This window comes from Lagenorhynchus albirostris, chromosome 2, assembly GCF_949774975.1.
Source record: "Lagenorhynchus albirostris chromosome 2, mLagAlb1.1, whole genome shotgun sequence".
Taxonomy (NCBI): domain Eukaryota; kingdom Metazoa; phylum Chordata; class Mammalia; order Artiodactyla; family Delphinidae; genus Lagenorhynchus; species Lagenorhynchus albirostris.
Genome location: NC_083096.1, coordinates 61024151 through 61045281, shown reverse-complemented (window position 1 = coordinate 61045281; position 21131 = coordinate 61024151). Strand labels below are relative to the sequence as shown.

Here is a 21131-nt window from a genome sequence, read left to right as displayed (position 1 = left end):
ACCGGCGCTAATCCCCTTTCACTTTGGTTAAGGAGGCCCCTAGATAAAATGGGCTTTTCGGGCCTTCCATGACCCGACTAAAGATGACGCCGCACAACGCTGTTGCTTCCTTTGGAATGAGACTCGTGAGCGCGAGACTTCCGATTTCAGCTTCTTCCGTCTCTATTCCTCATTTATCCAGAGTATTAAGGATTTGACTAGAGTGGTCTGAACCCACTTTTCTAGGGTAAGGGCAGCCCTGGCACACACCTGCCTCAGTCTCCAGGGTGGTCGTTATCTCGCGAGAAAGGCTTGAAAGGGAGGGTGTCGAGAATGAGGAGAGGGAGGAGTCGAGGCCGCCTCCGCCTCCTCCACCTCCTCCTGTAGGAGGGGGTGCTGAGGGAGGGAACAGTTGCTGATCTCTGGATGTTCTGGGTAGTCTTGAGCAGGAGAGTATGAGGCGAGCTCAGGCCCGGGTGCGGCCGGGCTTCGGGGGCGAAGGCGCTGCCGCTGCCACCGCCATCTAACTCGCTGCTACCGCGAGGCCCGGCGCGCGGATGGTGCTGGTGCGGCTCGGGTGTTGATCCGCGTGTCCCCTCCCTCCTTTCCCCTCCCCCACGCGGTGGTCTCCTCTCCTCCCCCGGCCCGGCGGAGCCATGTCTCGAGGTGGCTGTTGCCCACACCTGTTGTGGGACGTGAGGAAAAGGTCCCTCGGGCTGGAGGACCCGTCCCGGCTGCGGAGCCGCTACCTGGGTGAGCGGGGGCCCTGGGGCGGAGGCGCTGAGGTCGCCGCCCAGAGGTGGGGGAGGGGGCCACGCCGCTGGGGCTATTGGAGGTGGGACAGCGCCTGGGCAGGGACGCCCCGGAGACGCCGAGGTGCTGGGTGGACCTTGGCGGACGGATCCCATGCCCGTGTCCTCCAATAGCTAAGTCCCCCTTTCATGCTGCCAGCCGCCGCCCTTACTGGGTTTTCCTTCGGGGGGCCGGACAGGGGGCAGACGGTACTGGCCGAGAAAGGTGTTGGGGTCGCTTCTGGAGTGGGACTCGGGAGAAGACTTGTCGAACCTCCCCGAGCTGCCGCGTTTAGAGCAAAAGTTGGCGCTTTTGCTCTTCTCCAGCGCTCTCCTCGCTCAGCCGAAGGACCTAAGTTTGTGTTGACCGCCCCTCCCCTAAAGTCTCGGGAGGGCTTAGGTGTCCGTGGCGACGCGCTGACCACCCTCGGGGACTCCACGCTCCAAACAGACTCGGTGTAAACTGTTGTGCGGCTCCGAGCCAAAACCTGAAAGTGATAGCTGAGCTCTCCCCACCCCCGCGCGCTTTCCCAGTTGGACTCTGCTGTTCGGTGGTTTCGACCGCTTTAAGGAGGTGTAGGGTTTCACGTTCCCATTCCCACCCCTGTGAAACACACTTGGCATTTACTGTTACTTAGTTAAGCTTTCTAAAAACAACCTTCGATACTTGGGGGAACGGTAGTCCAGTTCTTTTCGTTTTGCGTAAAGTGGATTTGTGAGGATTCTGGGTCACGCCTGAGCTAAAAGTGGACGGATTTAGTAGGGGTCTTTTTTCTTCCTTCCTCTGCAATCTTTTCATTACTCTTTCTTCTTTTTCTTTTCTTTTTTTTTAATTTGAAGATAAGACAACATCACTAAAATTTTTTTCTTTGCAATTTTGTTACTTTTTGCTAGGTATTTGTTGATGTCATTTGGTTTTGACTTAAAATCAATAAAAGAAAATGAAATTTCGCTACACCTAACAGTTCTGGTTTGTGAGTTATTTGAGAGAAGTTAGCAGGCATTTTTTTCCCCTTGCTCCTGTTTTTTAGTGTCCCAAGTGACATGAATACATTGTCCTTGTAAAAAATAAGAATGAAGCACAAATCCTTGTGATTTCTCCCATTCCAGTTTCACACACACACTCTTTGAGAGGTAACAGTGTTCTCTGTTTCCTGAGTATTCTTCCAGACCTTTTTCTTTGAATTCTTACAAGCACATGTGTACATATAGAAATGCTGTAGGAGTGTGTGTGTGACCTGAATATATGGTGTCATACTGTAAACAACTGTTTTGCAACTTTTTTTTTTTTTACATAACATCTTGGAGATCTTTGCATGGCAGTAAAAATAGATCTATACAGTCTTTTAAACTATTGCAGAGTATTTAACAGTATGAAGGTATCATCGTCGACTCAGCCTTTCTTCTTTTTTTGGACGTTTGCTGTTACTAACAGCACTACAGTGAACCTCCTTGCACATGCTTTTTGTGCATTTGTTCTAGGATAAGTACCTGGAGTGGTGATTAATCATTTTAAAATTTAATATCAATAGAGAGTGCTTTTTAAACCATTAACCTAAAAGATGTGCAATATTTCTTTTAATACTTGCTGAGAAAGAACTTAACTTTAGCTTAATAAAAAAAACTTGTGTTCTACACCAATGAATTTATATGTGGTCTTTTATCTCTATTAGTTGGAGCATTTAAATAAGTAGTACTTATATGTAGGTTTATGTATTAATGTTTTCTGCTGGTTCAGTTACTTCAGCTGTATCTATGATAGAGTCAATTAAAATATAAAACCATACATTTTCTTTTTCCCTTCCTCTTCTAGCTCCATAATGGGAGTGGAGTTCGTGTGTTGGGTGGAGGAGAATTGAAGAGTAAGAGTCCACTGTCTTTAGTAGAAAGTCGAAATTATAGATTTTCAAATATATGTATATTCATGCAGGAAATTCCATATCTTACATAATATTTTAAATGTGGTAGTAATATATACTTTATAATTAGCACATCCTTTAAAAGTGTTTTTTTTTAAATATTCAAAAATAGCTTGAGTAATTTCTTAGCCTTAGGAGACTTTCTTTACACCTTTAGTTTATCCATCTCTTTCACACTCCAGTGCTAATCTTGGCTTAGCAGGAAACAGCAAAGTCCACATTGGTATTGCCTGAATTAATGAGATTTAAAAAAAATGATATTTTGAAGTACTCTTATAAAGTCTTCTTTTTAAGAAGTCCAAGTGTTTTAAAAGGTAAGTAGATTTTTTCGGGGGGGGGAACTTCAATATTTAAACATTTTGATTGTTTATCTATAGTACTGTAGGTTAAATATTTTTCTAATTTATCTCCATTATTTGTATTTCTAATAATGAATTACTTCTGAATAACAGTAAAATTGGGATAGAAGCAATTGACAGATTTTTCTTGTAATGTGTATTTCAAATTAACCATAGCATGTGCCTTTTCAATAGTAGTATTCATGTTTTACAGGTGATTTTATTTAAATTTGGTTAATTTTCTCTTCCTCCCATCAAAAAAAATTGAAGTTCACAAAACATCCTTTTATATTGTGAGAATAAAGATAATTTGTCATGTATTATTTAGAAGAAGATGTATATGTTTACTTATAGCCCACAAATTCACAAGATTCACCTGAACCAATGAAGTGTTTTGTCTAGCATGAACTCAGAGGCTAGGCCAGGGATTGTAATCTTTATGAGCCCGATCTAAATTTCAATGGAGGATTTATTTTTTTAAAGAGCAGTTGTCAAAGTCCAGAGTCAGAGACACCTGTACGTCTAAATGTTTCTTAAGATACCGTATACTAGTTATAGAGTAGTGCTTTTGGAACTCAGTGATTGTTATAATAATTTATTAGCCATACATATTTCATTATAGTTTTATAGAGATAAACATTACTTATAAAAGAAATTATCTGTACATTTCTTCTTTCTCTTCCTATTTCTCTCATTTTAGACAGGCTTGCGTACAATTTGAATTTACACTTTCTAACCCTTCTAAATTAAAGACAGTAATTGACTAACAAAAAGCAATTTAAGGGAAATTTTCAAGGGAGTTGTTTGCCTTAATGTATTATATGTTTAATACGAAGTGTTTAAGTTATGATTAGGCAGTGTTTTGGTCAACTTGGGATGCTGTAACAAAATACCATAAACTGGGTGGCTTTTGAACAACATAAATTTATTTTTCAAAGTTTTGGAGGCTGGAAGCCTGAGATAAGGGTGCTCACATGGTCAGGTTCTGAGTCTGGTGAGGGCCTGCTTCCTGATTCATAGCCATCTTTTCACCATAACCTCACAAGGCAGAAGAAGTGAGCTAATTCCCTGGGATCTTTTTTATAAGGGCACTAATCCAAGCCTAATCACCTCCCGAAGATTCCCACCTCCTAATTAGGATTTCAGCAGAGGAATTGGTCCGGGTGGCGTGATGGGGGGACATGAACATTCAGACTATACCACTAAGCCAGTGACAGCCTTATAGTGGAGATTGAAATCTCTTTTTGTTCAGGCGATTAGGAAGTCTGTGTCCTTTGAATATCGTTAGGGTCAGTATGTACTGAAATGGATAATTTTGCATTTAGATTAGTCTTTAGCGTATCTTGAATACATCTATATTCAGACTTACCAAGTTCTTCATAAAGTGTTGCCGGGTTAAAACATATTTTATGAGGGTCAGAAAATTCTGAGTTTTTCCTCCTTGTTAACTACTGGGGAAAAGTTAGTGAAGTATTTGTATTTTGTTTCTTTAGTCTTAAAATTTCAATGAAAGCTAAAAAAGGTCTGATTTTAATAGTTAATAATGACAGTTAAATATGACAAATATTTGTAATAGAATATGCTGTTAATTCCTGAAGATTAGGCCACCAAATGCCTGTTATCAATCATAACAACAGCAGACAATTGAATAGCTCTACTGTAGATTTCATTCCTACCTGGTATAGGATGAAAGTGCTTAAAAGGGATAGGAGCTTCTGGTAGCACAAAATTTATATTTCAGGTATGTTTTATGTCAGTGTTTTTCAAATGTTTTGACCCTGATCCACAGTAAAAATACATTTACATGTTAACTTGTGATACACATAACTAAAATAAAAGATTCCCCAAATGACATTTACCCTTACTAGGTGTGGTGCATTCTTTTTTCTGTTCCATATCGTGTTGTTAAAAATGTTGGTGTTGACCCAGTAGAATATCCACTAATGAGTGTTGGCTTGAGGTTCACAAAGCTATTCTAAGTGGTGTGTTTTTTTAATAATTATAATTGAATGTTACTGACTTCAAAGTTAGGGTGGGTGTGTTTCCCAAGTAGTTGTAGTAGACTAAAAAAAATGTTTTTTGAATAGCACTGATGGCAAATAAAGAAGATATAAATAACAAAACTTTTATACTTTGGCAAAAATACAGTACAACACTTTTAGATCCTCACTTTTTTTTTTTGCCATGCCTCACGGCTTGCTGGTTCTTAGTTTCCTGACCAGGGATTGAACCCAGGCCCTCCTCGGTAGTGAAAGCCCGGATTCCTAACCCCTGAACTGCGAGGGAATTCCCAAATCCTCATTTCTTGAGTAATACTTGCAATGGGATTGCCGAGTTGTATAATAAGTGTGTTTAACTTCATAAGAAACTTTTTCAAAACAGTTGTACCATACTGCATTCCCATCAGCAGTGTTTGAGAGTTTTAGTTGTTCCACGTTCTCATCCATACTTGGCATTATGAATCTTCCTAATTTTAGCTTTTCTAGTTGATAATGTAGGTATAATATCACTATTGTTTTAATTTGCATTTGATTTAATCCTAATGATTAATGATTTTGAGTATATTTTCATGGTTTATTTGCCATTCTTATACTTTGGTTAAATATTCAGATTTACCTTCTTAATATTGTAAAAATTCTTTATATATTCTTGATACAAGTCCTTAATCAGATATATATTTTGCAGATATTTTCTCCCAGTTTGTGTAAGTCAATTTCTCTACCACATTCCATTGATCTAGGTGTCTGCCTTTATGCCATTACTTTCGGTCTTTATAGTGAGTGTTGAAATCAGCTAGTGTGATATTTTGTACTTGGTTCTTTTTTTCAAAATTGGCTATTCTGAGTCCTTTTCATTTTTTAAATTTCAGAATCAGCTTGTCAATTTCTATAAAAAGGACTGCTGGGGTTTTGATTGATACTGTGTTGAATCTGTACCTTATTTGAGGAGAATTGTAGTCTTTACAGAATGGAATCTTCCAATTCATAATGGTGGCTTTTCTCTCCATTTATTTTGTTGTTCCTTCATTTCTTTCAGCAATGTTATATATTTTTCAGTGTACAGATCCTATATATATATTTGCTCTATTTATTCCTATATATTTAATGTTTTTATACTATTTTAGATAGTATTTTATAAGTTTATAAGTAATATCAAATTATTCATTGTGCATATATAGAAATAAAATTTTTTAAAATTGGCTTTATATCGTGCAACTTTACTCAACCTACTCATTAGTTCTTTCTTAAAAAAATTAATTTCTGGCTGCGTTGGATCTTCGTTGTTGCGTACAGGCTTTCCTCTAGTTGCGGCGAGCAGGGGCTACTCTTCGTTGTGGTGTGCAGGCTTCTCATTGCAGTGGCTTCTCTTGTTACAGAGCACGGTCTCTAGGTGGACGGGCTTCAGTAGTTGTGGCTTGTGGGCCCTAGAGTGCAGGCTCAGTAGTTGTGTCGCACGGGCTTTGTTGCTCCAGGGCATGTGGAATCTTCCCCGGACTAGGGCTTGAACCTGTGACCCCTGCACTGGCAGGTGGATTCTTAACCACTGTGCCACCAGGGAAGCCCTACTCATTAGTTCTTATAAAATTTTTTTTTTTGCAGGCTTTTTTGGATTTTATGTAGTTGATTATGTCACTGCATATTAAGATTCTTCCTGGGAATTCCCTGGTGGTACAGTGATTAGGACTTGGTGCTCTCACTGCCCAGAGGGACCAGATTCAATCCCTGGTTGGGGTACTACGATCCCACAAGCAGCGTGGTGTGACCAAAAAAAGAAAAACCAAAATAACCAAAAAACAAGATTTCTTCCTTTTTTACCTATGTTGTTTTTTTCTTCCGTTTTCAATTTTCTTGCTTAATTGCATTGACCAGGACTCCAGTAGAATCTTGAAAGGAAGTAGTAAGAGTGGACATTGTTGCCTTATTCCTCATCCTGGAAAGCATTCAGTCTTTAACTATTAAATATGTTGTTGACTGTAGGTTTTTGTAGATACCCATTGAAGAAATCCCCTTCTACTCTTAAATTGCTGAGAGTGTTTATCATGACTAGCTGTTGAATTTTGTCAGGGTTTATTCTGCATCTGTTGAATTGATGATATGATTTCTGTTTCATAGATTATGTTAACATATTGATTGATTTTTGAATGTTGAACCAACATTCAATTCCTGGGCCAAATCCTACTTGGTTATGATAAATTGTCCTTTATATATTGCTGGCTTCACTTTTGGTAAGAATTTTGTGTTTTTGTTCTTTAAGGATATTAGCTCACAGTTGTTATATTTTTGCCTGTTTTTCGTATCAGGATTATGCTGGCCTCATAAATGTGTTGGAAGTGTTCTTCTCTTTTTCTGAGGAGTTTGTGTAGACTTGAAATTACCTTTTCCTTAAATGTTCGATAGATTTCATCATTGAAGCCATCTGAGCTTGGAGTTTTCTTTGTGGGAAGGTTTTGTTTTGTTTAGTACTTTAACTTTTAATTTAGAGATAAGTGTAGATGCATGTGCAGTTGTTAGAAATAATACAAAGAGATCTCATATACCCTCAATCAATTTCCCAATGGTAGTATCTTGTACAACTATATTAATATATCACAATTAGGAAACTGACATAGATAGATCTATGAATCTTATTCATATTTCCCCAGTTTTACATGCACTTTTGCATGTGTGTATTTAGTTCCATGCAATTTTAGCACTGATTTTAGTTTTTATTTTTTTTAAAAAATTTTATTTTATTATTTTTTAATACATCTTTATTGGAGTATAATTGCTTCACAATGCTGTGTTAATTTCTGTTGTACAACAGAGTGAATCAGCCGTATGCATATCCCCATATTCCCTCCCTCTTGAGCCTCCCTCCCACCCTCTCTATCCCACCCCTCTAGGTCTTCGCAAAGCACGGAGCTGATCTCCCTGTGTTATGCTGCTGCTTCCCACTAGCTATCTGTTTTACATTTGGTAGTGTATATACGTCGATGCTACTCTCACTTCACCCCAGCTTCCCCCTCCCCCACCATGTCCTCACGTCCATTCTCTATGTCTATGTCTTTATTTCTGCCCTGCCACCAGGTTCATCAGTACCTTTTTTTTTTAGATTCCATATATATGTGTCAGTATATGGTATTTGTTTTTCTCTTTCTGACTTTACTCTGTATGACAGACTCTAGGTCTATCCACCTCACTACAAATAACTCAATTTTGTTCCTTTTATGGCTGAGTAATATTCGATTGTAAATATGTGCCACATCTTCTTTATCCATTCATCTGTCAATGGACATTTAGGTTGCTTCCGTGTCCTGACTATTGTAAATAGTGCTGCAGTGAACATTGTGGTACGTGACTCTTTGAATTATGGTTTTCTCAGGGTATATGCCAAGTAGTGGGATTGCTTTCTATTTTTTGTGTTTTAAGGAACCTCCATACTGTTCTGCATAGTGGTGTATCAATTTACATTCCCACCAACAGTGGAGGAGGGTGCCCTTTTCACCACACCCTTTCCAGCATTTATTGTTTCTAGATTTTTTGATAATGGCCATTCTGACCGGTGTGAGGTGATACCTCATTGTAGTTTTGATTTGCATTTCTCTAATAATTTTAATAAATTAATGTTAATTAATGTTAATAGATTAAAGTGGTTACCACCTTATTTAAGGTACAGAACAGTTTCATCACAATAGTCCTTTGTGATCCCATTTTTGGCCACAGCTACCTCCTTCCCTCCCAACAGCTAACCCCTGGTAACTACTAATCTGTTCTCCCTTTCTATAATTTTGTCATTTCAAGAATGTTACATAAATAACATGTATGTAATGTTCTAAATAACAGCATGTAAACTTTTGAGATTGGCTTTTTTCACTCTGCATAATTCCCTTAAGATTCATCCAGGTTGTGTGTACAATAGTTTATTTCTTTGTATTGTTGATTAGTATTTCATGATATCGATATATAACTAATCGTTCATTTGTTGAAGATATTTGTATTGTTTCCAGTTTTGACTATTAAATAGAGAGCTGTTACGAACATCCATATACAGGTTTTTGTATGAACATAGATTTTCATCTCTGGGATAAGTGTCCAAGAATTGTAATTACTGCACTATATGATAAGCACATTGTTTACTTTTGTAAGAAACTGCCATACCTTTTTCCAGTATGGCTGAACCGTTTTATGTTCCCATCAGCCACGAATGAGTAATCCAGTTTCTCTGCATCATCATCAGCATTTAGTGTTGCCACTGTTTTTTTTTTTTTTTTTGCGGTATGCGGGCCTCTCACTGTTGTGGCCTCTGCCGTTGCGGAGCACAGGCTCCGGATGCACAGGCCCAGCGGCCATGGCTCACGGGCCCAGCCGCTCCGTGGCATGTGGGATCCTCCCGGACGGGGGCACGAACCCGCATCCCCTGCATCGGCAGGTGGACTCTCAACCACTGTGCCACCAGGGAAGCCCTGAAGTATCAATTTTTAATTGAAGTATTTAATTTAGTTCCAGGTGCTCAACATCGTGATTCGATATTTCTGTACACTACGAAATAATCACCATGATCAGTATAGTTACTGTCACCATACAAAGTTATTACAATATTATTGAGTGTATTTCCTATGCTGTACATTTCATTGATGTGACTCATTTATTTTGTAATTGGAAGTTTGTACCTCTTAATCTCCTTCAACTATTCCCCCCAACCTCCTCCCTTTAGGCAACCGCCTGTTTGTATCTATGAGTCTGTTTCTGTTCTGTTACTTTTTTTTTTTTTTTTTTTTTTTTGCGGTACGCGGGCCTCTCACTGTTGTGGCCTTTCCCGTTGCGGAGCACAGGCTCCTGACGCGCAGGCTCAGCGGCCATGGCTCCCGGGCCCAGCCGCTCCACGGCATGTGGGATCTTCCCAGACCGGGGCACGAACCCGTGTCCCCTACTTCGGCAGGCGGACTTTCAACCACTGCGCCACCAGGGAAGCCCCTGTTCTGTTACTTTTGTTCATTTGTTTTGTTTGTTCTCTGTATCTATGAGTCTGTTTCTGTTCTGTTACGTTTGCTCATTTGTTTTGTTTTTAAGATTTCACATGTAAGTGAAATCATATGATATTTGTGTTTCTCTCTCTGACTTACTTCACTTAACGTAATATCCTCCGGGTCCATCCACGTTGTTGTAAATGGCAAGATTTCATCCTTTTCATGGCTGAGTAGTATTCCATTACATATATATGCACCACATCTTTTTTATCCATTCATCTTTTGATGGACAGTTAGGTTGCTTCTACATCTTGGCTACTGTAAATAATGCTACAATGAACATAGGGGCGCATATATTGTTTTGAATTAATGCTTTTGTTTTCTTCTGGAAATTACCTAGAAGCGGAATCGCTGGATAGTACAGTAGTTGTCTTTTTAGTTTTTTGAGGAACCTCCATACTGTTTTCCATAGTGACTGTACCAATTTGCATTCCCACCAGCAGTGCATGAGAGTTTCCTTTCCTTCACATCCTCTCCCACACTTGTTATTTGTTGTTTTTTTGATAATAGCCTTTCTGACAGGTGTGAGGTGATATCTCATTGTGGTTTTGATTTGCATTTCCGTGATATTTAGGGATGTTGAGCATTTTTTCATGTGCACATTGGCCATCTGTATGTCTTCCTTGCAAAAATGTCTGTTCAGGTCTTCTGCCCATTTTATAATTGGGTTTTAAATTAATTCATTAATTAGTTAATTGGCTGCATCGGGTCTTCGTTGCTCTGCGCGCGCTTTCTCTAGTTGCAGCGAGTGGGGGCTACTCTTCATTGCGGCGCATGGGCTTCTCATTGCAGTGGCTTCTCATTGCAGATCATGGGCTCCAGGTGCATGGGCTTCAGTAGTTGTGGCACGCAGGTTCAGTAGTTGTGGCTCGCGGACTCTAGAGCACAGGCTCAGTAGTTGTGGCGCATGGACCTAGCTGCTCAGCAGCATGTGGGATCTTCCCGGACGAGGGATCGAACCCATGTCCCCCGCACTGGCAGGTGGATTCTTAACCACTGCACCACAGGGGAAGTCCCTCGGGTTTTGTTTTGATATTGCATCATATGAGTTCTTGGTGTATCTTGGATATTAACCCCTTATGAAATATAGTTTGCAAAAATCTGCTAACATTCAATTGGTGGTCTGTTAGTCTTGTAGATAGTTTCCTTTACTGTGCAGAAAGCTTTTTAGTTTCATGTACTCCCATTTGTTTATTTTTGCTTTTGTTTCCCTTGCTGAGGAGACATATAAAAAAAATATTACTTAGACTGAGGTCAAAGAGCATACTGCCTATATTTTCTTCTAGAAGTTTTATGGTTTCAGGTCTCACATTTAAGTCTTTAATTCATTTTGAATTTTTGTATATGATGTGAGAAAGTTTGTTCAGTTTGATACTTTTGCATGTAGCTTTCCAGTTTTCCCAACACCATTTATTGAAGTGGCTATCTTTCCCTTCATTCTGTATTCTTGCCTCCTTTGTCGTAGATTGATTGACGATGTACGTGTGGGTTCATTTCTATGTTTTCTATTTTGTTCCGCTGATCTGTGTGTCTGTTTTTGTGGCAGTACCATACTATTTATTTGCTTTAGCTTGTAGTATAGTTTGAAATCAAGGAGTGTGATACCTCCAGCTTTGTTCTTACTAAAGATTGTTTTGGTTATTTGGGGTATTTTGTGTTTCCATAGAAATTGTAGAATGATCTATTCTAGTTCTATGAAAAATGCCATTGGTATTTTGATAGGAATTGCATTGAATCTATAGCTTGCCTTGGATAGTGTAAACATTTTAACAATATTAATTCTTCCAATCCACAAACTCAGTATATCTTTCCAATTTTGTCATCATCAATTTCTTTTATCGGTGTTTTATAGTTTTCTGAGTCTTTTACCTCCTTGGTTAGATTTATTCCTAAGTGTTTTATTCATTTTGGTGCAATTGTAAATGGGATTTTTTGCTTAATTTCTTCTTCTGGTGGTTTATTGTTACTGCATAGAAACAAGAGATTTCTGTGTATTGATTTTGTATCTGTAACTATTGAATTCATTCATTCTAATAGTGTTTTGGTGTATCTTTAGGAATTTCCATATGTAGTATCAGGTTATCTGCAAACAGTGACAGTTTTACTTCTTCCTTTCCAATTTGGATTCCTTTTATTTCTTTTTCTTGTCTCATTGCTGTGTCTGGGACATCCAGTACTATGTCGAATAAAAGTACCAAGAGTGGGCATTCTTGTCTCATTCCTGATTTTAGGGAAAATGCTTTCAACTTTTCACTGTTGAGTGTGATGTTAGCTGTGGACTTGTCAGTAAAGTGGACCTTTATTATGTGGAGGTGTGTTCTCTTTATACCTACTTTGTTGAGGATTTTTATCATAAATGAATATTGAATTTTGTCAAAAGCTTTTTCTGCATCTATGGAGATGATCACATGATCATATGATTTTTATTCTTCAATTTGTTAATATGGTGTATCACACTGATTGATTTGCAGATATTGAATCATCCTTGCATTCTTGGGATAAATCCCATTTGAATATGGTGTATGATCCATATAATGTATTGTTGAATTAATGATTTGCTAGTATTTTGTTGAGGATTTTTGCATGTGTGTTCATCAGTGATACTCACCTGTAATTTCCTTTTTTTGTGATCTTTTTTTTTTTTTTTTTTTGGTATCAGGGTGCTGCTGGCTTTATAGAATGGGTTCAGAAGTCCTTCCTCTTTAGTTTTTTTGAATAGTTTGAGGATAGGTATTAGCTGTTCTTTAAATGGTAGAATTTACCTGTGAGGCTGTCTGGTCCTGGACTTTTGCTTATACTTTTGGTTATTGACTCAATTTCATTACTGGTAATTGGTCTGTTCAAGTTTTCTGTTTTTTCCTGATTCAGTCTTGGGAGATTGTACATTTCTAGGAGATTGTCGGTTTCTTTTAGGTTGTCCGTTTTATTGGTGCATAGTTTTTCATAGTAATTTCTTATGATCCTTTGTATTTCTCCTTTTTCATTTCTGATTTTATTGATTTGTTGATTTGGGCCCTCTCTTTGTTTCTTGATGTGTGTAGCTAAAGGTTTATCAATTTGGTCTATCTTTTCAAAGAACCAGCTCTTAGTTTCATTGGTCTTTTCTATTGATCTTTTAGTTTTTATTTCACTTATTTTGCTGTTTATTATTTCTCCCCTTCTGCTAACTGTGGGTTTTGTTTGTTATTTTTCTAGTAGCTTTAGGTGTAAAGTTAGGTTGTTTGAGATTTTTCTTGTTTCCTGAGCTAGGCTTGTATTGCTATAAACTTCTCTCTTAGAACTGCTTGTGCTAAGTCCCATAGATTTTTGGATCAGTGTGTTTCCATTTTCATTTGTTTCCAGGTATTTTTGGATTTTCTCTTTGATTTCATCAGTGATCCATTGGTTGTTTAGTAGCATGTTGTTTAGCCTCCATGTGTTTTTTGTGTCTGCAGTTTCTCTTTATAGTTGATTTCTAGGCTCATAGTGTTATGGTCAGAAAAGATGTTTGGTATGATTTCAGTCTTAAGAAGATTTATTGAGACTTGCTTTGTGGTCCAGCTTGTGCTCTATCCTTGAGATGTTCCATGTGTACTTGAGAAGGATGTGTATTCTGTTGCTTTTTAATGGAACGTTCTTTCTGTATCTATTAAGTTCGTCTGATTTGATTTTTTTTTTAATTAACTGAGGTAAGATACACAGAACATTTAACCATTTTGTAAAATGTTTATTTATTTATTTATTTATTTGGCTGCATTGGGTCTTAGTTGTGGAATGCGGGATCTTTTGTTGTGGCGTGTGGGCTCTAGAGCGTGTGAGCTCTAGAGTGCGTGGGCTCAGTAGTTGTGGCACGTGGGGATCTCTAGTTGTGGCACGTGGGCCCCATAGCATGTGGGCTCAGTAGCTGTGGCATGTGAGCTCTCTAGTTGTGGTGTATGGGTCTAGAGAGTGCAGGCTTAGTTGCCTCTTGGCATGTGGGATATTAGTTCCCCAACCAGGGATTGAACCTGCGTCCCCTGTATTGGGAGGCGGATTCTTAACCACTGGACTACTAGGGAAGTCCCTGATATGTTGTTTAAAGTTAGTGTTTCCTTATTGATTTTCTGTCTGGATGATCTATCCATTGATGTAAGTGGAGTGTTAAAGTCCCCTAGTAGTATTATGTTACTGTCAATTTCTTTATGTTTGTTAATATTTGGTTTATGTATTTATGTGCTCCTATGTTAGGTGCAGATATATTTACAATTGTTATATCTTCTTTTTTTTTGGCCGTGCCATGCAGCTTGTGGGATAAGTACACTCCCCTCAGGTCACCGGAGTCATATGACCTAGGGGTGCCCCCTGTGTGGGCTATGTGGGCCCTTTTGTTGTGGTGGGGCTGATTGCTGTGGCACTCTGGTACATGGGGCTGGCTCCCAGCCCACTTGGCTGTGGGGCCCTGCATAGTGCAGAGGCTTCCAGCTGCTTGTGGCTGGGGCCAGGTCCTGGTATGGCTGGCTGTGCAGTGCAGGAGTCCTGGGCTGATACTGGCCAGCTGGCAGGTAAGGCCAGGTCCCAACGCAGCTGGTTGTTGGTGCTCGGAGGGGTCCTGCCATCTTTATATTTTCAGTGGGGTGTATTTTCATGTCTCTCACTGTTGTTTTTTCACTGTTGTTTTTTGAGACTTATTTATATAGTTTAGGTATTAGTCATTCGTCAGATATGCAGTTTGCAAATACATTCTCCCAGTGTGTAGTTTGTCTTTTTCTTCTTTTCATAGAGTCTTTTGCAGAGTAAAGGTTTTTAACTTTGGAGAGGTTCAGTTTATCAGTTTTTTTCTTTTATGGATTATGCTTTTGGTCTGATGTCTAAACACTCTTAACTTAACCCTAGGTCCTGGAGATTACCTCCTATGTTTTTTCCCTGAAGTTTTATAGTCTTATATTTTTACGTTTAAGTCCAGAGTCCATTTTGTGTTAATTTTTGTATGAGGTATGTGATTTACTGTGAAGTTCATTTTTGTGCTTATGAATGTCCACTTGCCCTAGCACCATTTGTTTAAAAGTCAGTATTTTCTCCATGGAATTGCTTTTGCACCTTTATTAAAAATCAGTTGGGCACATTTATGTGTATCTAATCGGTGTTCTCTATTCTCTTGCATTGATCTGTGTATCTGTCCCTTTGTAAATACCATACTGTTTTGCTTACTGTAGCTATATAGTAAGTTTTTACATCAAGTTGAGTGACGTTTTCTCCCCTCAATAATTCTTTTTCAAAATTGTTTTAGCTCTTCTCTGTCTTTTGCCTTTTTATATGAGTTTTAGAGTAAGGTTGTCCTTATCTCCAAAATACCTTGCTGGGATTTTGATAGGAATTGCATTGGACTCACATATCAGTTTGGGAAGGACTGACATCTTTACTATGTTGAGTCTTCTGATCCATAAACACAGTACATCACTCCAGTTATTTAGCTCTTTGGTTTCTTTCATCAGCATTTTATAATTATCAAGATACACATCTTCAGCATATTTTGTTATATTTATGTCCAAATGTTTAATTTTCTTCTGAGCAATTATTAATGTATTTTTTTAATAAATCTATTTATTTATTTATGGCTGAGTTGGGTCTTTGTTGCTGCGCTCGGACTTTCTCCAATTGCGGCGAGTGGGGGGTACTCTTCGTTGTGGTGCGCGGGCTTCTCATTGTGGTGGCTTCTCTTGTTGCAGAGCACAGTCTCTAGGCGTGTTGGCTTCAGTAATGTGGCTCGCAGGCTCTATAGCGCAGGCTGAACAGTTGTGGCGCATGGGCTTAGTTGCTCCACGGCATATGGGATCTTCCCGGACCAGGGCTCAAACCCATGTCCCCTGTATTGGCAGGCGGATTCTTAACCACTGTGCCACCAGGGAAGCCCAAATGTATTGTGTTTAAGTTCAACTTCTACCCATTCATTGTTAGTATGTAACAGTGTGATTTTTTTTGTGTGTTGATCTCATATGCGGTGATCTTGCAAAACTTACTTATTAATTCTCAGAGGTTTCTGGGTATATTACAGGAGATTTTCTATGTGGAAAATCATGTCATCTTTCAATAGGGACTGTGTTATTTCTTCCTTTCCAAGTTATGTGTCTTTTTTTTTTTCCTTAACATTATTCCAATGTCTAAAACTTCCAGGACTGTGTTTAATAATAGTGGAGAGAGTGGACTTCCTTGTATTGTCCTGATTTTAAGTGAGAAGCATTCAGTCTTTCACCATGAAATATGATATATTTTAGGTCTTTTATTGGTGCTTATTACCAGATTGAGGAAGTTTCCCTCTGTTGCTAGTTTGCTGAAAATGTTAGTCATGAATGAGTTCAATCAAAGAAGCAGAATTACTAGGAGATATACAAACATACACACAAAGATGTGTTACTGGCATTTGACTTTGTGTAGTTGTGGGAACTCATTAAACTGTCTCTGTAAAGTTGTTTTCTTCATGTCTTTTGCTGGGGCTTGACATCCTCAGGACAGACAGTTGGGAAAGGATGATGGTAAATTGGGGATAGGAAGGACAGGCCTGAACCCATGAAAACATAAGATCTATGCCAGTTCTCACTGTCTTCAGTCTTATAGATGTAGGTGTTTTTTTAGGAGAAACTGGTACCCTTTGTCATGGACCTAAACACAAATTGGCCTAGTATTCCAAGAACCTAAAAGAGGATCTATGGGTAGGCAGGACGGTTATGGGCCTAGTTGCTCCCCATTCTAACGAGGTGAGCCAGACAAGTAACAATGTATATAAACAATATAAGCATCAATAAAAATCAGTATTGCTGTTACTTTACTTCCACCCACCAATCTTGTGCAAATATGACTGGTAATTCAAGTAACATGAATCATACAGGGAAAAAATTCTGGGAAACATGGTTCGTTGTGAGTTGACCCATTTCAAAGCCACCACACTTAAATGCTGCTTGTTGTTCATTGTAAGGCTCTTGGTAGGGATGGGAGGGGGATTCCTGTCCCTCCCTTAAGGATAGGCAGTTTATACTTCGTTCCTTTCCTGGAGGCAGTTGCCTTTGCCTGAAATGGACGTGAGGGTTTCCTGCCTCTCTTAAAGCTAGTGGACCTTTGCTGAGGCTCTTTTTAGCTAGGGCTTCCCCAGTGGCTTAAGACTTTTGCTTCCCATGAGAGAAGGGCCTGAAAAGTGACTGGAGTTTCCTTTTTAAGTCTTACCAGACAGGGACTGTCTCAGGCTTCCTGTTGTTTTCAGTGTTTCATATGAGTACTTGGGGGAGGCTCATGAAAAAGAGCTGGTGACTGAATGTAGATTCTCTCTGTGCCTAGGATCCTAGAGATTCTAAACTGTGTCTCTAGCCCACATTTGGCCTTTAAACATTCATTTGAGTTTTTACTATTTTCTTCTTACACGTTTTGATTGCAGTCATCTCTTTGTCCTGTTCATTGTCAAAGGTAAAACAGTTCTGTGTTCTTTCTCTCCTCAGAGTTTGTTACACTTTAATTATCAGTTCTCCTGGTTATCTGGCAAGATGTCTTGGAAGCCAAAGAAGATTATGTCAAGGAGACAGCATTTACCTATGACAGCTAATGATGCTATGAGGTTATGAAAAATGTGCCTTGAAAGAGACCATTGAATTTACTGATACCCCACGATTTCTGAGAACAAAACCAATGAATAGGAGGGGGCAAAACAGACAGTTCAGGAAAAGGAAGACCTGACAATGAGCTAGAGATGGCAGCGTTTGTAGTTGACTAGGAAGTTTGGCCTTAAAAAGAAGTTGCTCAAAGGGGCAATAGAGTCAAGTAAAGTGAAAAGTTTGAGGCCAACTGGCCCGAGGCAGGGGAACACAATCAGATTCACAGGTTGCATCAGACCGAAGCTCTCCGGACCACCCAGTTCCAGAAACTGACCTGGAGACTTTCCGGACCACCCAGTTCCAGGAACTGACCTGGGGACTTTGCGCCCAGCCCAGCCTTCCCGCCTTTCGAGGCGCGGTACTAACGGTCCCCCAGGATACCTGAAAAGACCACCAAATAAGGAATACCCTGCAACCTCCCAGATTCACCACACCCCTTTCCCTTCTTCCCCTATAAAATCTTGCCGAACCCTCGCCCGGGCGCGACTTCTCTGGCCCCTTTCTCTCGGACCAGTGAACCTCGCCCGGGAGCGCTCCCTAATAAAGCTCACTTGAAGCTTTCCTCTGTTTCCGGGTGCCGTTTGTTAAGATCCGACCTTACATTTGGTGCCGAAACCCGGGAGGGGTACCAAGCCCCGCGGGTTACCGCGCGGGACGCTCCTCCCCTCCCCCAGGAGACAACCAGGGAACATCTACTCATCCACCTGATCTGGCAGAAAACGGGGTAAGTCCCCCTCCCTTGTTCCCTCCGACCCCCAGAGTCCCTACCCACCGGACTCCCTGTCCCCGGGGCGCGTCAGGGACTCCTCCGTCCTCTCTCCGGGCCTCGGGCAACTGTGGAGACGTCCCAATTGCCTGACGGCTCTCCGACCCGTCGGGCCTCGGGTGATTGTAGAGACGTCCCTATCGCCTGACCGCCCTCCGACCTGCCGTGAATTGGAGACGGAGACCAGGGATGCCTCTCTCCCTCTCCATTCACTCAGGGACAGACTGGGGGTCATGGGAACCTCACAATCGAAACCAGATTCTAAGACGCCCCTGGGGTGTCTCCTAGCCAATTTTACAGCTCTCGGTTTCTCCCAAGATCTCCGTTGCCGACGGCTTATTTTCTATTCCACTGTGGCCTGGCCACAATATCCCTTAGACAATCAATCCAAATGGCCTCCTGAAGGGACTTTCGATTTTAACATCCTCCGTGATCTAGATAATTACTGCCGCAGGAAGGGCAAATGGTCCGAGGTCCCCTATGTTCAGGCCTTCTGTATTTACGCTCCCGCCCTTCCCTCTGCGTCGATTGTGCCACTTCCCAGATCCTTCTTGCCAAACAGACATCTCCTACATTCAAGCCCCTAATTTCCTTCGACGATAACCCCTCTCCACTAGCCGACCCACCCGAATCTCTCGCTCTTCCCCCTCCAGAGCTCCTCTCCAACCTCCACCCTACCCTGAAGCGGTCCCTCCTCCTCCCGAACCCGTTCCCCTCCAACCGTTCCCCCGAGGTTTCTCCTCCCACGCCCCTTGCTTCGCCAATTAGTGCACTTACACGCTCTCACGACTCCCAAGATCCACATCTCCTCTGCCCTCTGAGGGAGGTAGCAGGAGCGGAAGGATTAGTTAGAGTTCATGTTCCCTTTTCTCTCCAAGATCTCTCTCAAATAGAAAAGCGATTAGGCTCCTTTTCTGCCGACTCTTCCCGCTACATTAAAGAATTTCGCTCTCTCTCTCAAGCTTACGATCTAACCTGGCACGGTATCTTGGTGATCCTATCTTCTACTCTGACCCCTGACGATAGGGAAAGAATTCAAACTGCTGCCCGAAACCATGCAGATCAGGTTCACCTTACTGATAACTCCATGCCTGTCGACAACTCCATGCCTGTCGGAGCGACTGCCGTACCTGGCACAGATCCAGGCTGGACTTATCAGGATGGCCAAGATGGCTGTCATAAACGCGACCTCATGATCCAATGCCTCCTGGCTGGCATGCAGGCTGCCGCTCATAAGGCAGTCAAATTTGAAAAACTAAAAGAGATAACCCAAGAATCTAACGGAAATCCAGCTATCTTTCTCAATCGCCTTACAGAGGCCTTAACTCTCTACACCTGGCTGGATCCCGACACCCCGGCAGGGGCAGCGGTCCTAGCCACCCATTTTATCACCCAATCAGCCCCGGACATCCGAAAGAAATTAAAACGGGCAGAAGACGGCCCTCAAACCCCTATTTGAGATCTGGTAAAGATGGCCTTTAGAGTCTATAATGGCCGTGAGGATTTGGCAGAATCCAGCCGACAGGCTCGAAGGCACCAGAAGGTGGCCCTCCAAACCCAAGCTCTTGTAGCTGCCCTAAGGCCGGCCATCTCCCATGGATCACAGCATCCACGGGGTCTGCAAAAGGCAACCCCGCCGGGGGCCTGCTTCAAATGTGGAAAAGAAGGCCACTGGGCTCGCCAATGTCCCAATCCCCAACCTCCTTATAAGCCCTGTCCCAGCTGCGGGCTAACGGGCCACTGGAAGAGTGACTGCCCTACGACTGGCCCTCCCTCAGCGTCTCCACGCGGGGGGCTGGCCTACCCAATGGCATTACCACTTGAACTGCTGGGATTGGCTGACAACTGACGGCGCCTGGACTCGAAGACCCCCATCACCCTCGCCGAGCCCAGGGTAACGCTACAGGTAGTGGGTAAGTCCATCTCATTTCTGGTGGACACGGGGGCTATCTATTCGGTCCTGCCTACTTATTCCGGGCCAGTTTCTCCTTCCCAGATCTCGGTCATGGGTATTGATGGCAAACCATCCTTCCCACTCCAGACCGGTCCACTCGCATGCCATATCGAAGGACTCCCTTTTACTCATTCTTTCTTAGTCATACCATCCTGCCCAGTTCCCTTGCTAGGCCGAGATGTCCTTTTCCACTTAGGGGCCTCCCTCCAGCTGGTTAGACTTGACCCTAAGGTCCCCTCCTCCCAACTCCTGCTTCCTCTTCTCGGCCTGTCTCTAGAACCCTCCCCCTCCTATCCCCCTCTTCCAGTCACACCGAACCCAATCAATCCCCAAGTCTGGGATACTTCTAAGCCCATAATAGCAACACACCATCCCCCCGTCCTCATCCGCCTAAAGGACCCCTCCAAATTTCCATCAAGGCCCCAATTTCCCATCTCTGAGACTCACCTTAGGGGCCTACAACCTATTATCACCAGACTCCTAAACCAGGGACTCCTTATCCCCACTGACTCTCCCTGCAACACCCCCATCCTGCCTGTCCGCAAGACCTCTGGGGATTATCGCCTGGTCCAGGACCTCCGACTAATCAATGAGGCCATAATTCCTCTCCACCCAGTAGTCTGGATCCCTAACTTTGCTCTCCTCGCTAAACCCTTATATCTAGCCGCTAAAGAAACCCCTCAAGGACCCCTCACCTCTCCTTCCGCCGTTCGACAGGCCTTTCTCACTCTCCGTAACGCGCTGATATCTTCTCCTCCCCTTTCTCTGCCCAACCCAAACCGA

At 41.7% G+C, this 21131-nt stretch overlaps 1 protein-coding gene across 9 annotated transcripts in view; it reads left to right on the top strand.

Annotated features, from left to right (window-relative positions):
* Nucleotides 1-400: 400 nt before the first annotated feature.
* The window catches only part of DCAF6 (DDB1 and CUL4 associated factor 6), a 173014-nt gene continuing 152283 nt past the window's right edge, over nucleotides 401-21131 (top strand). For 3 of the 9 annotated variants that reach the window (XM_060133776.1, XM_060133785.1, XM_060133747.1), the window contains exon 1: nucleotides 402-732. In XM_060133776.1, the coding sequence (XP_059989759.1) occupies nucleotides 636-732 (97 nt within the window). In that variant the 5' untranslated portion in view covers nucleotides 402-635. Of the gene's footprint in view, nucleotides 733-21131 lie in introns of all 9 variants that reach the window. The other 6 variants (XM_060133820.1, XM_060133803.1, XM_060133757.1 and 3 more) reach the window with 3 other exon arrangements.